Source organism: Camelina sativa, chromosome 16 (genome assembly GCF_030686135.1).
Source record: "Camelina sativa cultivar CO46 ecotype springtype chromosome 16, ASM3068613v1".
Classification (NCBI taxonomy): Eukaryota; Viridiplantae; Streptophyta; class Magnoliopsida; order Brassicales; family Brassicaceae; genus Camelina; species Camelina sativa.
Window position 1 is genome coordinate 10,084,384 of NC_141895.1, and position 16,796 is coordinate 10,101,179.

The window sequence follows — 16,796 nt, forward strand, 5'->3', positions numbered from 1 at the left end:
TTTCCAAAACGGAAATGGAGTTTCCATCGTGTTTCGAAACATAAATTTCTAGGAATCGTGTTTTTGTATCTTGTTTCCGAGTTTCCAGGAGTTTCCGTTTCCGAAACGTTTCGGAAACAGGAAATGGACCTCAAAAAGAGTTTCCATGCAACATAGTTTATAACCAAACAAGTATATCCACATATAGAGCTCGAAATACATTTTTAAAGTACAATAGGGTGCCACTACTTTTTGGCTTTTTGCCAACTTCAGGTCAGATTTTTAACTAAAATTATAACCGATTCAATTATCCGGATCCTCTTTAAGATTACCGAATATTTTGGGCCGGTTTTTAATCAATAACGTATTTATTTACATCCAATTAATGTCAATTAATGTTTATTGTATCTTAGGAAATATCTAATTTACATGCCAAATTTTTAAGGCTGAGTTTGACAAAAAGAATTGATAAAACAAATTCTGTAATCACATCCATATAATATAGTAACTAATTCAAGATGAATACATCTTAGGAAATATCTAATTTGCGTTTAATAAACAATTACATATTTGCTAAGTTCTTATTAGCTTTAAATGTACAATATTAATCCAATAATAACAATTGAGAATTAAAATAAGAACATGACATATCATTCATTCCTAAATCATAACAATATATATATATATATACATATATATATATATATATATATATGCAATTTACCATCAACTACAAACACCACTGAACTATTACAATATCATATTAACAAAATAATAGATCCGTGGTGTACTACGGGTAAAACCTAGGGTTATATACATTTTTGTGTACTTAACCGGCCAAGATAGTTCACAGTCAAGTCCCGGAAAAAAAAAACAAGAGCGTAGCTAGGAATCATACAAACTTCCCCACCTGTTGCCCATTATTAGCTTATAGCTAATTACCCTTTTTAATAGTCCAACAACCTGAATAGAGAATACATCTCCCTTGGAGCAAACTCCCAAACTATGCTTTTCACGTGCAACAAGCTGTAGAACTCGTTCCCCCTTTATAAATTAATACCGTGTTGATCAGTATCAATCATCTCACACTTATCATTTATTTCACTTTCATTCTAAGCTCCCAATGTTCATTATCATATTTTAACATTAGTGTTTAGCTATTCTTATCAAAGAGTTACTTTCCTTATAAGACTAAGAAGGCTAATGGCTCTCGAGGGTGTGTTTTTGCAACACGTCAACATCTACAGTTATAATGGCAAAGAAGCTTACTCTAACCTTTACATAGAAGATGAACCACACTTCTATGATCTCCAAGCCTCTCTAACTTTTCTCGATAACCAAACAGAAAACTACAACTCTACTTTTCTACAAGAAGATCACTACTATGAGGATACTACTACATTCCTTCATCAACCTCTTCCTGAAATTGCAATTAGTGAAGCAAAGATTACCCCGAACGGAAACTCCTCTGGTAGCCCGAACTGCGATATGAGGTACCACCGAGATAAAGAGATAGACACTTCGGGTAGCAAGAAGGCAACACGCCGCAGAACAAGGGTGAAGAAGAACAAAGAAGAAATCAATAATCAACGTATGACTCACATTGCAGTCGAGCGTAACCGAAGAAAAATGATGAATGAGTACCTCTCTGTTCTCCGCTCTCTCATGCCTGACTCATACGTCCAAAGGGTATTCTTCTAAGTCTACATTCATAATTATGTAGCTAGTGCATCTATGTATTTTTTATATATAGACTAACAAAAAAAAAACATTCATATTTTTCACGTTCCATAATTTACATCTTTAGAATTTTTAGGAAATTAATTTGAATAGTAAATAAAAGTGAAAAAAAAAATTACTTTATCTATCTGAAATTATGTTCTTTACTCTGAATATTAAAAGTTAAGTTAACGTTAATGTTTTGTTTCTTTTTGATATCCCAAGATGGCTAGGTATCATATCAACTTTAACAAGAAAGAAATATTTAGACTTTATTACATGCATAATTTTTTTGTTATTATTATGAGTTTAGTGTTATTTTTTCTTTCATGATTTTAGTGTGACCAAGCATCAATAGTAGGAGGTACCATAAACTTCATCAGAGAACTTGAACACCGTCTTCACCACCTTAATAATAATGGCGAACAAAACGAAAAGTCCTTATCAGACGGCGATATCGATATCTCATCCGCCACACCTTTCTCGGACGCCTTCAAGCTTCCCCAGTACTCAATGGGTTCATCTTCTGTCAGCGAAAACGTGGTTGTCGATAATGCATTGGCTGATATTGAAGTAAGCCTCGTCGAGAGCCATGCAAGTCTCAAGATCAGATCAAGAAGGAGACCAAAGCTTCTTCTCAACTTGGTCTCTGCTTTACAAAGCCTAGGGTTTATCATTCTTCACCTTAATGTCTCCACTGTTTCTGACTTTATCCTCTACTGTTTCTCCACTAAGGTACGTTTCTGTTTTAATCCTTAATCACTATATATTTACCCCTGCATTGACAAAGTTACAGTGGTAAAGAATATTCTAAAAATAGCTGTAACAAAAAAAAATAGATTTATTCCCAAAAACACAAAACCCAAAAATTAGAGATCTCTGTGTAAGTTAATTGTAAATCAAATGCTAGGCCTAGCCTTAACCTAATTGTTTTTCTCTTGTCGCCTATTGTTTTATTGATTTAAAAAATGTGATTGTCACTAAATAGATCATTATAATAATCCTCAGTTTCAAATATAGGTTTGATTATGAGGATAATTAACATGTCGATTCTGGATCCTTCTGGCAAAAACAGATATACTTAGTTATAGCGCATTCACATGCAATTCTTATATAGTCAATACAGGTTTCGTTAATTTAGTCTCTAATACAATTAAAAATTAAAATACGATATTTAATGATAACTTCAGCCAAAATATAACTATTCTATCATCTATCTGTTATTTATTAGTAATTTCTTATGTTTTCATGTTTTGAAGTTTCATTGATATAATTATGATATATATATATACATATACATATATATTTAGAGGTAAAAAAAAACGTTAAATACAAAATATTATATATATCATATAAAAATTTAACCAAAGTATCACTCCTCTACTTTAACATAATTTCGTGGTTTGTTCTTTTGTGCTAAGAAATTATTTAGCTAATTAAACACTTAGTGTTCCAACATTTTCTCATTACATTTTTATATTATACAGTACTATTTTTTATCATAAAATTTTATCTTTTACAAATAACATTGATCTACAAAATCTACTATTATGGTTCAGTTCTAACAACTTACATAACTGACTATTTGTAATCCTTGTGAGAAATTCAGACCGAAGTAATTAATATAATCTATGTTATACAAATGTAATGTCATATGAATGAAGCATACATTAAGGCCTTAAGAATGAACTATACTTACGTTGGGAACAACACATAACCAAAAACAATTTACTCAATTTTTCTCTGCATGTGAGAACGTATTGAACATTGGAAGGATAACCATTTTATGCATAGACAAACAGACGTCGCCAAATTACTTACTATTTGTAGACCCCGACAGCGATTAGATGTAAAAAGCACTTTAAACAAAACCATTTTCATTAGCATATAAACATTACTACAACTTTTTCGTAATTTTTTTTTGTTGCTTTTAATCAAAATAATAACAAACATTTTTTTTCCGTAAAACCCAAAGATTTTTATATATTGAAAAAAAAAATTGCCATATATATATTGAGTCTTGATCTAGTGGTAATTTAATAAAATATACTTTTAGTTTAATTCTTTTTCTTTCTCAACTATGCAGATGGAAGATAAGTGTACGCTTACATCAGTGGCTGATATTGCTACCGCAGTGTATGAAATGCTCAGTATTCAATATTCATGATGATGTTGCCCAACAGTAACCCTAAAGTAGACCGGTTTGCAGAGTCAATGTTAGCATGATATCATTGGGGTTGGGATATTTTGCTACGAGTTCATATAAATGTCCTTGGATAGTACACTTGATTTGGTTGTCCAGTAGTTATATTTAATATTGTGTACCATTTTATAGATGCTTCTGTCCATTGCACTTTCCACACATTATAGTAAACATGGACGGTCCATTTTTTATTTAAGTTGTTGACAAAAAGTAAATGGTAACAGCTGGAGATAATTGGTTGTTGGATTTGGTTAATATTCGTAGAAAACAAACTTTATTTTAAAATTAGAATTGTGTAGGCACATTTTAAACATAAAATCGACTAGTCATTCTCGACCCATCTAATCTGTCTCACCAATAATTGCCACCGTGAGGTCCGATGAAAATAGTTTGTACCAAACTTTACAAAACCAGGAATCTATGTTTTTCAATGGGCCATGATATGAGTCCGCCGAAACCACCTTTCTATATCTCCTTAACACTTTTGCTATTTTATATTTAGAGCAAATAACATCCACACCCACTTTCTTACAAACAAATACCACCCACACCCACTTTCCACTCTTCTTATACTTTCTACCTGTAAAATTACATCTTACCCCTCAAAACTCTCTTCAGTCAGTTTATTTTTACTTACCCATCTCACTTTCTTACCGATCTCAATTTTTTTTCCAATCAGTACATTTATTTTTTACAACCGTAAAAAACACAAAACCCCAATTCCCCCCCAAACCCGACATCCCCAATTCTCTTCAACCCTAATTTTGCATTTCACGAGTTTCGAATCCCTTGTTTCCTACCTCTCCTTAATTTGTTCCGTTTGTTCCATTAGCTCCATTTGTTCCGTTTTCCGATTAACTTGCCGCCGGTAACCGCCTTCGGACATGGCAGAGCCCCGTCGTCGCGTCTCCAAATTTTCGACCGATGAACCGTCATCGGCAACTGTTGGTGATACTTCTGGAGAAAAATCTGCAGATTGGGATGATCGGCTCCCTCTCCGTCTGTTTGCAACTGACCGTTTCCCCGACGCTAGGTTGAATGTTTACTCACGACCTGATATCCTGACGACAGTCCACAATGTTCTCAAAGGCACTCCCCAATTCGATACGATTCTTAGCTCAAGTCTGGGTTCTCTATTCCGGCTTCGTATTGGTGAGTCTCCTATCTCCTGCAAATTACTCCACGTTTTGCTATGTAGGCAGGTTCTGTCCAAAAAAAAATACGAATTGTGGACTGTATTCGGTGGATACCCTTTGAGGTTTTCTTTAGTTGAATTTGGTGTTGTGACTGGCCTTCAATGTGACGAATTTCCGGAAGATTACGACCCCGAAGACGACCCTGCTCCCGAACCTCATGATGAATGTTACTGGGACACGTTGATTGGTAGAGATCGCAAGGCGACCCTGGGTGATGTGTCCACTATTTTTGAAGACCCTACTATCAAGGATTTGGATCGGAAGCTTCGTCTAGCGTTGCTACTCATAGTCGATGGTGTACTCATCGCCTCCAGCCAAACGAGCCGACCAACTTTGAAGTATGTTGAGATGCTTGAAGACATCGACTCGTTCCTAGCATTTCCTTGGGGCAGAGAATCCTTCTTGAAGACTATTTCCACTATGAGACCTGATCTCAAACCGCAATCCATACCAGTGGCTAAAAGACTTAAACGGCAGGGCAAGGTTCAACCAACGGACTCCGTGAAGAGTTTCACGGAGAAGTTACAACAGAAGTCCTTCCGTTTGCATGGCTTCCCTCTTGCGCTTCAACTGCTCGCATATCGTAACATTTCTGGATTACGAGACAAGGTACCAGGTGCTGGTGACAGCCGCACTTTCCTGGAATGGTGTTCAGTTGGCCTACCAAAGAATAATTTACCTTTGACAGACGTCATAAGTGTTGAGCATTATCCAGATGTAAGTTGTCTTATATACACATTATTAACTTGGATTACATTATCCACGTGGATACACATATTATGACATTTTGTCTATCCCAACCGCAGCTATTAGTTTCTCCGTTTTTGGAAGCTGTCCAACACGAAGGGATTGTTGAATCTGGTTGGGGAGAGTGGGACGATGAGATTAAAGACAAAAGGATTGCTTATATGGAAAGTCTCATTCAGGCAGGACATATCTTCACCAAAAAGGAATGGCCAGGGGGTGATTGTTCTTTGCCTTTAATAACTCTACCTGATAAGAAGGGCAAAGGGCTTCACAGGAAGCACATTATTCCTAGGCGGAAAGAGATTTCTTCCAAACTTCGTGTCAATCAACCTTCTCCCAAGTCCAAATGCTCGAGTTCTAAGAGGCCCCGTGTTATCTTCTCCAATACTGAGGATAATGGTTTCGCTGATTTCAAAGCTGATGTAGAGAAAGAACTTAATTCTATTAGGGATGCGTCAGATAGTAAGTTTAAAAAGCTGCAATCTGAGAACAGGAAACTACAGCAGCAGATTAACTCCCTTCGATTTCGTAGGCGGTTAAGACTACCGCTAAGGCGCACCATTAGGAGGCCAGCATCCGTCTCTCCCTCTACTGTCAAGGAATTACCACCGGCCCCTGTCGCAGTCGATGAGTTTAACTGTCCGGAGAACGCGGCAGAGAATGTTACGGTCGGGACGTCACCCCCAACTCCTCAACAATCTCCGACCAAAGCAGTCACGTCTCCTGACGATATCCTTCTTAACCAACACGACTGGGAACAATATGTCCACCCGTTTGGGACAACGGTATGTTGTTGTTTTCCATCATCTTGTAGCTAGTCTGAATGCATTGGTATTCATCTTAGTCAAATTATACAGGAACATTCCGTTGGAAACTGCTCGTCCCCTATGAACGATGTGATTCAGGATGATTCAGGATGTCCGAACTCTTGCCTCAATCCCGTTTATGACACTGAGACTAAGGTTAGACACACTTGTACCTTTTATATTAAACTTCGAGTAGCTTCCTTTTTGTTAATTAAACTACTTTTTGGAAAACAGCAATCCCCGGTATATGACACCGTCACCAAACCTGTTCCCTTGGATGACCAATCGGTACATATCCCATATTTTTCCTTTTTCAACATTTACCCCAGTTTACAAACTTACACTGTCCATGTGGATACATTTACAATATCAACATTCACCCCAATTTCCAAAACTTTACAAACTTACACTGTCCATGTGGATACATTTTCAATATACAGGCTGCGACAAATATTGATCAAAACGGAGTTAACTCTGCTACTAATGCATCTCCACAACCCCTACAACCTTACACCAGCTTGTTACAGGGATTTATTGGGAACTCTAATGCCAATCCTCAATTGCCTGCTCCTAGTCCTGTCCTTGACGGTACACCTTCTGACAATATTGAGGTATCTTTTTACCAAACTAATATACTTTCCGAGTAAGTCTCTAACCTCAACTATATCTCACTACTCAAACACTTGCTAACCTTCACGCAGAAAATTGACGCTGATAATGTGTTGGAAGCCACTCGACTAACGTTAATTGAGGTAAGCAATTCCGTTTATTAATATTTCCTATCATGAATATCCTATCCACATGGACACCTCACTTAGACTAGTTGTTTAATCACAACTTTAATGTATCCACATGGATATGCATCATCATTTCGTTGCCTTTTTCTTGCAGGACACCAATGTTGACATAGACAGAGCTTGTGCCGATGAGGTACGTCAGACAAATACTACTTCAAAATCATTTTGTTAACTCTTACCTCATAGTTATTTCTTTGGGACCCCAACTTGCTTTATTAGGATGATGGCCGTGAGTCCCCCATACAACCTAACGAATCCGACAGCGAAGCCACCGAGGTATTCCATCCTTCTCTACTTTCCATCGAATCCCTGCCTAGTTTTTTGCTGCCTAATAGTTTGCTGAAAATGAAATCTTCATCACCTCACAGAGCAATGCTACGCCCACAGACCTTGTTGATGTCAGTGATTCTTCGCCAGGCAAACCTACACAAAAGGGTGTTCTCTCGGGACCAGAAGAGACCCTTATCTCGGCTGTTTTGCGGATTCCTACACTTTCACCGTCCCAACTGCCCGACCTACTACTCATTGTCGACAAAGATTTAGCATCCCTCATGAAAAAATCTCTGAAATCATGTCCAAACACGTAACTTTCTACACACCCTATGCCATTTTTTATTCTAACAATATCGGACCACTGACCTAACCGTGGATACCATTTTCAAAACCTCCAGGGTACACATAACAAAATGTGGATACCCAGTTGACAACTTGTTTTTCAAACAGTTAGCGAAGCCTCAGAATTGGGTTAGTACATTGGTAAGTATTTACTATCTACCAAAATCTGAAATCGTTTTTTAGTAAATCTATACTTACACATTTTTTTCACCCTCTTCTCACAGCATATGGAGGTTTTAGTGGATTTTCTACAAAAAAAGCTGCAAAAGTTCCTACTCATTGAACGCTCTATCTTCCTCTCACCCTGGCTTGGGAACTACTTACAAGGGAAGTATCCTTCCTTCTGTCAAGCAAAAGTGAAGGCCAGAGTCAAGTGGGACAATAAGCTAAAACGTAAAACCTATGGTTCTCCTTCAGAGTGGTTTGTGGATTGGAACACAATATATATACCGATGATTTGGGACAATTCTCACTGGGTTGGCTTAGTCATTAACCTCTCCAATTGGAGCATAGAAATCCTCGATCCTAATGTCAGTCTATACGACGACGCTAAGGTTGCCACCTTCATAGCCCCGTTCACAGAGCAACTGCCATACCTTATTTCAAAACTTTGCACACCGCCTCCAACTCAAGATCATGGCTGCACTCCATTCACTTGGTCGAGGGTACAGGACATTTACGTCAATGAGAGATGTGGTGATTGTGGTCCCCTTGCCATGAAGTTGCTAGAGATCGTCGCAACTGGGTTTGGTCCGGAACTCATGTCTCAGATCACCGACCAAATCGTCAATGATATCAGGTCACAATACGCGTTGGACATCTATAAGGAATATGTCGCACCCATCTACTCCAACTAGTTTCAAAACTTTTATTCGCACCCTCTGTTAGGTTTCTCTCTGTATGTTTGTATCATGCCGTACTTTTAGCGACCTGTATCCTTGAACTTCTCTGTCCGTATGCCTATCTACGTTAGGATCTCGTTACCTTCAATAACCCCTCACAGTTATCCCCTGTATCCAAATGGACATGTTACCTACAATAACCCCTCACAGTTATCCCCGGTATCCACCGATGTCTGACCACATGACAAGTACGATTCCTCAGCTCATGTACACTATCTATTTCCGGCTTAGTATTAATCCATAACATACACCCATAACCATATCATATAGCCACGTATATCCACGAGGTCAGACATCGGTGGATATCTCTCACTACTTAAATAGTTAGCAGTTTTCACTCAAACTTAATTTACACCGGAAAATATATGTTGCTATGGTTAACCTGATAATACATTTTTTACATAAACCACTACGATCAGCTACCCCACTGTGTTGATTCCAGAGTGTAGATTTAACAAAATGGAAGGAATCAGCCTAAACCCTAAACCCTAAACTCTACACCCTCTAACCAACACCCTAGACCCAACACCCTTTAAACCCTAAACCCTAAACCATAAACCAACACCCTCTAAACCCTAAACCCTCAAACCAACACCCTTTACCCAAAACCCTCTAAACCCTAAACCCTAAACCCTAAACCCTATACCCTAAACACTAAACCCTAACCCCTAAACCTTAACCCTACCCCATGAACCCTTAACAGTAAACCCTAAAACATCGTCTGGAAATAACCCTAAAAAACCCTAAAAAACTCCCAACTCAATGAAATTTTGTGTCAGGAATTTGAAGATTACTTTGGTGAACTCTAGAGACTAGAGGATATGCGAGAATTGGTTCCTCCTCCAATTGATTGGTTGAAGATGAAAGTGAAATTCAACGATGAGTAGTGTCATGTCTTTATGTACTCGTTTTAAATTTCGATCTCTCTAATCCACGTTCTTCCTCACCACATCTAAACAATTTATAACATTGTTTTCCGTCCCTATTAAGCAAGCACCAAATGGATACACGTACATGACAACAGTCCATGTGGACATATATATTTGGATACAGTTACATACATATCCATGTGGACTCGTACAATTGGCTCCCGTTACCCTATTTTACACTCATCAGATGGCCAACATTTTAGAAATAACTTGTCGAGAAGTTCATAAAACAAATAAACACACAATCCACTAAAAAAAATTAGAGAAAAAATAAGGGATTGAATACATTTCCAGACCACAACAACATCTCATCACAGTCCACAGCCACCAACCATATTACAACCTTAACGTAAAACATAAGAATCTGTTTGGCACACACTACATCGTCCACATGGATACGAACTTTGTAATTGTAACTTTCCAACCTCTATGTGGTTACAACCATGTGGATAAAGCGTTCACGGGAAGTGGCGTATTCCGCTGGATAGATCCATCTACTACCATTTTTCAAAGATTTGTCAGAACTTTAAACATGTTCTCAGTATTCCCTCTCTCTCCTAACTGTCTGCTCTGTTACACATTAAATGCTCCTTCAAAAGCACTGTCGTGATGTAACATTTTTGCGCCTACAACCGTAGGCTCACTGTGCTCTACCAGAGACTACTCCGTCTATGGCTCAGCTTTTAAAGATCTCTACACCAACTGCAATAATTACCCCACAACCATTACTCTTGTAACAAATAATCGATAAGAACTTTTATGACCACAATATACTGTCCACGTGGATGTCTGTACTTAGCCCATTTTTTTATATTAAAGTTGTTTCTTCCTAATCATGCAGATTTTAACATTATCTACTATCCACTAAGATGCTAACGAATAAAGTTCCCCCTAGAAACATCCGCGTGGTTAGGTTCTCGCAATTACTATTTAGGGATACGTGTTAGTGTCTTCGTTTTCTGATTCTACATAACCAGAGTATCTATCTGTTATGAGATAGCTGAAAATGATTCTGACGTACAAAATCGTCTGTGAGAACTGCTCTCAGGGAATTTGCGGACATGGCCGAATTTTACCTAAAAGACATTTCCCTCGCCCGCACAGTGCACTGACACCGGTTACTGAACGCCAACCAGCGGAAGAACCAACCACCCAACCTCTTGTTCGCCTGAATCCTGAGGTTTGTTTCATTCTTTCTACAGTACGAATCCAGTTAGATTTTTAAGCACTGGTAAATTTAAATTTTTTACTTGTCGCTATTAAAGATTCCAACACGTAAAGATCTACACTTCCCAGCACCAATTCTGGCGAAAATTGTCAGCTGCGTAGCTCAGGATGGCATCAAACATTTAAGGAACTGGCTTCTCGCAGGGCGTGCAGGTAGAGTAGCAGTTCACTCGTTGGACACACTTTCATCGGTTAGGTTGGATCGCCATTCCAAATTCGTTAAGTGGTCAAGACCGGATTCTGTGTACTATGATTTTTTTGGGTGGTGTTTATACGCTAAAAATCCTTACGCTTTGTATGTGAAAAGTTTATTCTTAGCTTTCCAATGTTGTGATCTAAAAGAGGCGGTCTCTTTGGTGAGTACCATTAAACATTTGTACCCAGTTGCTGAGCTGTTGTGGATTATGTTGAAGAGCTGCGAAGGGACACTGGATTCGGATTGTTACTGGAACTACAAAAAAAAGTTTCGTTTTGGTGATGTTGATAGGATGGCTGACTCTCTAATGTACCACATCTTCATCATGCGGCCAAAGCGATGGGGGACTTATTCTAATACTTGGCGCTTTGAAGATGTGCCAAGTTGCGGTTATAAACACACAGCGTTCGGGGAATTCAATGGGGAAAGGTGTATCGACTGTATCTTCTACTATCTATCCAGAGATATAGTGCTTCTGTCTTAGATAAAATGTTTGTATGTTGCTTTTAAATCCACTAAAACTCCTGTCCTATAAGATCTGCTTAAGCTTTGCTACTCTAATATGAATTCTACTTTTACCATTTGAATTTTCTTAATTCACCCGACAATCTAATGATGTCCACTCGACTCAAAAAAGAGTATCTACACACATATCCACAGCAAACCTATCCACAAGCTACTGCAGGTTTACTCTACCTCAACATAGATTTCCTAAAAAGACAAAGGTTTCGACCCACTGGGTAATTGTAGGTGGCTATATTAACGGGTTAATTGCAGGCAAAGGTTGCTTTCTAGTTTTGAACATTATCCGTCGGCTAGATAAGAAATGGCTATCTGTCCACTTGGATACTAAATATGTGGATTACAATAACAAAGATCATACGTCGTTGAGTTTACATCCTTTACACAATATTCCACAAACTGTTAAGATTAAAAGTTCCAAACAACTTTAACCCAAAAATAAAGATTGGAAAAACAGCATAATAGGTTTAACAATACTTAGTAAATGCAGACAAAAAGTCTTACCCGTAGCAAAATATAATATTCATAGCAAAATGTCGTACAAAACAGCAAACCCTAATCTTAACCTTTCAACAAAAAAAAAACAGCAAACCCTACTTAAGAAGCTTCTTAGACGTGAAATCCCTTCCATCAATCTGCGTTCAGACGAACAGCAATTTCCGACCAATCAATCGGAGTAGGAACACCACACTGCTTTGCGTCGTGGTCCGCAGCAACTCTCATCGCCTCTAACTTCTTGTGCTCTGCCTCCAAGTCCACAAGTTGTTGTGCCACTACTTCATTCAGTAGGGAGAGTTTGGCGTCAATTAAATCGACTTTATGCTTCAGGCCGATACACTCTTCCTTCTTCTTCATATGATCTTTAATCATATGAAGAATATCTTTGAAGCGCTCAGCCGCCTCGGCCTCAGCCACGGCTCTGGTCTGACTGAAGGCTTCGCTAACGGCCAAAAGAGCTTCCTCCTCCCATTCGAAGTCAGCTTCCCGTACTGGTCGTTTGCTGGAACCCTCCCCGGCAACGGTCAACGACCGTGTTTCTTCGTCTTCCCACTCAAACATTGGTTTTGAACGTTTCCTTGAACTCTCTCCCGCCATAGATCGACCCTTTAATGGAAGAAATCGATGGATCTGAGAGTTTATTTATAGTTGAGATGATGGAAGAGAAGGGAACGTCTCACCGCTTTAAGAGGGAGAAAGGAACGTATTCAGAGAACCTGAAGACAAGAGGCGCCAACGTTTCAATGCCATAAATAACCTCCACATATCGGAACGACACCTAGGAATTCGAAACGGTATAAGAAAATATCGAAACAATGCACTGAATATCGATGTTCATGTACACATAATAACTACCATGTGGATAGCAATACCCGATTAAAAACCACGTGGATAGCAACAACGCGCACACACAACAAAACGATTAATGCTATTTGTATCCACAAAGTAGTAAACCACGGACTATGTGTAAGTTATCTTCTTTATTTATGTTCAATTGTCCAACCACATTCAAATGTGTACACACCTGATAAACAAAACTCTAACACTTACTAATACATAGAAAAGTATGCGTTTGAACAGGTCTACTCAAAAATTTTCAACCAAACTTCTAGATTTATCATCAATAAAATGAGTTTACTTAAAGTAGCCACATAAATTCACCCAGACTACAATAACTTAGGATAAATACACAATATCTTTAGCTAGGTAAAAGTAGATACACTCCATGCATCTCTCCCCGTTCGCTTCTTTAAGAGCTTTGTGTTCCCACAGACACTCTGGAAAATCTTCAAAATACCATGTCTTCTGGTATGTGCTTTTTCTTCGAGGTTGGATAGAGTAGATGTGGTACATCAAAGAGTCCGCGAGTGTGCCTGCTTCACTAAATCCATACTTCTTCTTAAACTCCCAGTACACATCCATATTTAGAATGCCAGCGCAGCTGCTCAACATTATCCACAATAGTTCTGCCACTGGGTACAGACTCTTCACCGTACCGACCAATTCAATTGCCTCATTCAATTGAAGACATTGAAACGCTAAGAACAAGCTTCTCACATACAAAGCATACGGATTCTTCTGGTTTAGACACCTTACAAAGAAACCATAGAAGACATGCGAAGGCCTAGACCATGTCACAAACAATGGATCTCGATTCAACTTTACCGACGAAAGCGTCTCTGTGGAAAAAATAGCTACTATTCCCTCGCGACCAGCAAGTATCCAGTTTTTCAGCGCCATAGGGCCATCACCAGATACCAAACTCACGATTTTGGCAAGTATAGGGGCTGGGATGTGAAGATCTCTTCGCGGAGGTAGCTACAAAAAAATCCAAAGAAAAAGGTCACACATAACATATTGGTTCGAAGATCTATAACAGTATATGTAAGAAAACGAACGTGTAACTTTAGTTTCTCAATAGCATCGCTGATTGACTCCTCTTCATTTTTCCGGTCAAAATTCATTGTCAAAGCACCGGCAGGGCCAGGGTAATGTCTACGGCTAATCAAACGTTAAGCAGCCTCCTCGGCGGTGTAGTATGTTGGATCCATGTTCTCCTTTTCTTTGTGCTCTGTTTTCGAGACCTCACCTGCTCCTTATAAAGCTGATACTCCTAATTCAACCGAATCCACATCGATAATGATTACTTAAACTACTTCCTACTGAAAAAACGTAACCGATGTACATTGGGGAGACATTACTATCCACTATTTATTAACCACATGGATATATTTTCCATGGTTCCCTATATACTTGCCTAAACATCAGAATCCACAACAAAGCATCCATGTGTTCAAAACATTCATTATATTAGGTACCTGTAGCTAATAAATGCGTGGATAGTAATTAACAAAGGAACAACAATATATTATCTAAATTGATTGAATACCTACTAGTAAACTGCCTAAACAAATTAGCGTACAACGGTTGCTATAACAATCCATATCTCCAAAACGACAGACCACATGGGGTTGACAGTTGACCATGTGGTTATAGGCTATGTGGATACAATCAACAAGTCTTAAGTAAACGTAATTATTAGCTAAACAAAACAACAAGGTCGAGTCCAATTTGAGACTTTCACATGCCCACCGACTTACTAGACAAAGTACATTCAATTCTGGGTGAAGCTTGTGTGGAGGCCTTGAAGAACTTGCTACTCTCTGGAAAACAAGGTTTGAAAGCTGTTTATTCCCAGGAATGTCTCTCTAGGGTCCAAATAGATAAGTCGAAAGATCTTTTGGGGTGGTCAATGCGACACTCAAAATACTTCTGCTTCTTTTCTAAATGTCTAGATGCCCCCGTTGTGCACGACCAAACACTAGCATGCATCAATTCACAGATGAACCGGCATGTCCTCATCCTTTCCACCGCTAAGCGTCAAATTTTGAAACTCCCCTACTCTAACACCGATCGTTACTTGCAAATAATTCTCTTCTATCATTATTGATTTTAAAATCTCGAATTGTTGACCCGGTATCCAAATAGAAGGCACCTTCGCTTTTTCGACAAACGTTTCAATATCCACATGGATTATTATTTACTGTTATCCACATTTAAATATCCACCCGGATATTTAAACCTTAATTACGTGTCTACATATATCCCAATAATTTGAATCTGTTGTGGATAGCCCTAATTAACATATAATCGTGTCCACATGGATACGTTTCTCAGAGTTATAATTTAGACGTGTACACATGTATACGTTTCGTATAGTATCCAAACCGTAAGCTTCACCTTGTCTTTAACGATTGAGAATAAAATGGAATATAGAAAAATTAAAAACGTAGAACAAGGTTAGAAATAGTGCGGAGGTTGGGAGAAAGAACGTAGTTTACAGAGTCCGAAAATAGAAAAAAAACAACTAAAAAACATAAAAATAAATCTAATAAACTTTCAATTACGCTTCAAATTTCGACAAATCGATTGGAGGAGGAACCCGACACCCTACGTAATCGGCGTCCGCCACTTCTCGCAACTCCTCAAGACTCTGCAGCTCTCCCACAAGATCTTCAATTTCCAGAGACAGGATTTCATTAAGTTGATGGATTTTTGCGTCGATTGTTTCCACTTGATGCAGGAGGGCTGCTTTCTCTTCCTTTTTATTAAAATGTTCCTCCATCATATGAATTACTGCCAAGTATTGATCCTTAGTCTCCGCCTCGGTCACCTCACGTGTCTTAGTCAGCGCGGCTCGCATGGCCTCCAGAATCTCCCTTTCCCATTCGAAATCATCAACCCTTTTGGGGCGTTTGCTCGAACTGGCTCCTGGGATTGGCTCCTCTGCGAAGCGTTTAGGACGTGCTGTTGTACCCTCTCTGGCCATCGCTGCACTCTTGAAATGATACGGTTGCTTGCAGGAGTTTCGGTCGACAATGAGAAGAGTTTTATAGGGGTCATGATCGAACAGGCACATAAGACTATTGAATGCACACAGACAGATTCAATCAAAAAATGCAATATCGGGGATGGAAACAATACAACGTTTCGGACTCATTTATGGTGTATTAGAATACGACAACGTTACTACTTCAATCCCACTTGCTATTATTTTGGTTAGGGATACAAATCTTAAATAATCTTATTTTTTGGTTCGGCTAACCCTTACAGTATGTATCTTAACATAAAACTGAACGACAGATTAAAGTAACTGACAACCAACTATCATGTACACCAAACTATCATGTTAATGACAGTATCCACATTAATAAATCCATATGGATAGATTAACATGTCTATTTTGATCTACATAATATACACGTTTAAATATCCACATGAATTATGCTCTGTTATTCTCAACATTTTTAATATCCACATGGATTATATCACGTCTGCGTTTCCGCATAATATAATCCACATGGATACTAAAGCGTGGATTCTGAAATCCTAACCTCATAATATTTTACTTTTAAATACACATCAAACCATAACAAACTAACAACGTGGTTACTAACCTT

The 16,796-nt window shown here is 38.4% G+C and overlaps 2 protein-coding genes across 2 annotated transcripts; one reads left to right on the forward strand and one right to left on the reverse strand.

The window, feature by feature from the left end:
* The first annotated feature begins 1,062 nt into the window (after nt 1-1,062).
* LOC104758922 (transcription factor bHLH94-like) lies at nt 1,063-4,092 on the forward strand. Its single transcript, XM_010481895.3, has 3 exons — nt 1,063-1,668; nt 2,038-2,433; nt 3,785-4,092. The coding sequence occupies exons 1-3, from the start codon at nt 1,183-1,185 to the stop codon at nt 3,863-3,865; spliced, it is 963 nt and encodes a 320-aa protein (XP_010480197.1). The 5' UTR covers nt 1,063-1,182; the 3' UTR covers nt 3,866-4,092.
* Nucleotides 4,093-13,512: 9,420 nt separating this feature from the next.
* LOC147925403 (uncharacterized) lies at nt 13,513-14,300 on the reverse strand. Its single transcript, XM_087492608.1, has 2 exons — nt 14,235-14,300; nt 13,513-14,154 (listed from the first exon to the last, which is right to left on the reverse strand). Exons 1-2 carry the CDS (start codon nt 14,298-14,300, stop codon nt 13,513-13,515), a joined length of 708 nt encoding a protein of 235 aa, XP_087348734.1.
* Between the last annotated feature and the right edge of the window lie 2,496 nt (nt 14,301-16,796).

Bases quoted from the DNA above. Each gene is read 5' to 3' on its own strand.
- LOC147925403 (XM_087492608.1), bottom strand. From the start codon at position 14,300: ATGAATTTTGACCGGAAAAATGAAGAGGAGTCAATCAGCGATGCTATT. The intron at 14,155-14,234 runs GTTCGTTTTCTT...ATTTTTTTGTAG, and splicing joins TTGAGAAACTAAAGTTACAC to CTACCTCCGCGAAGAGATCT.
- LOC104758922 (XM_010481895.3), top strand. From the start codon at position 1,183: ATGGCTCTCGAGGGTGTGTTTTTGCAACACGTCAACATCTACAGTTAT. The intron at 1,669-2,037 runs GTATTCTTCTAA...TCATGATTTTAG, and splicing joins CTGACTCATACGTCCAAAGG to TGTGACCAAGCATCAATAGT. The intron at 2,434-3,784 runs GTACGTTTCTGT...TCAACTATGCAG, and splicing joins TCTACTGTTTCTCCACTAAG to ATGGAAGATAAGTGTACGCT.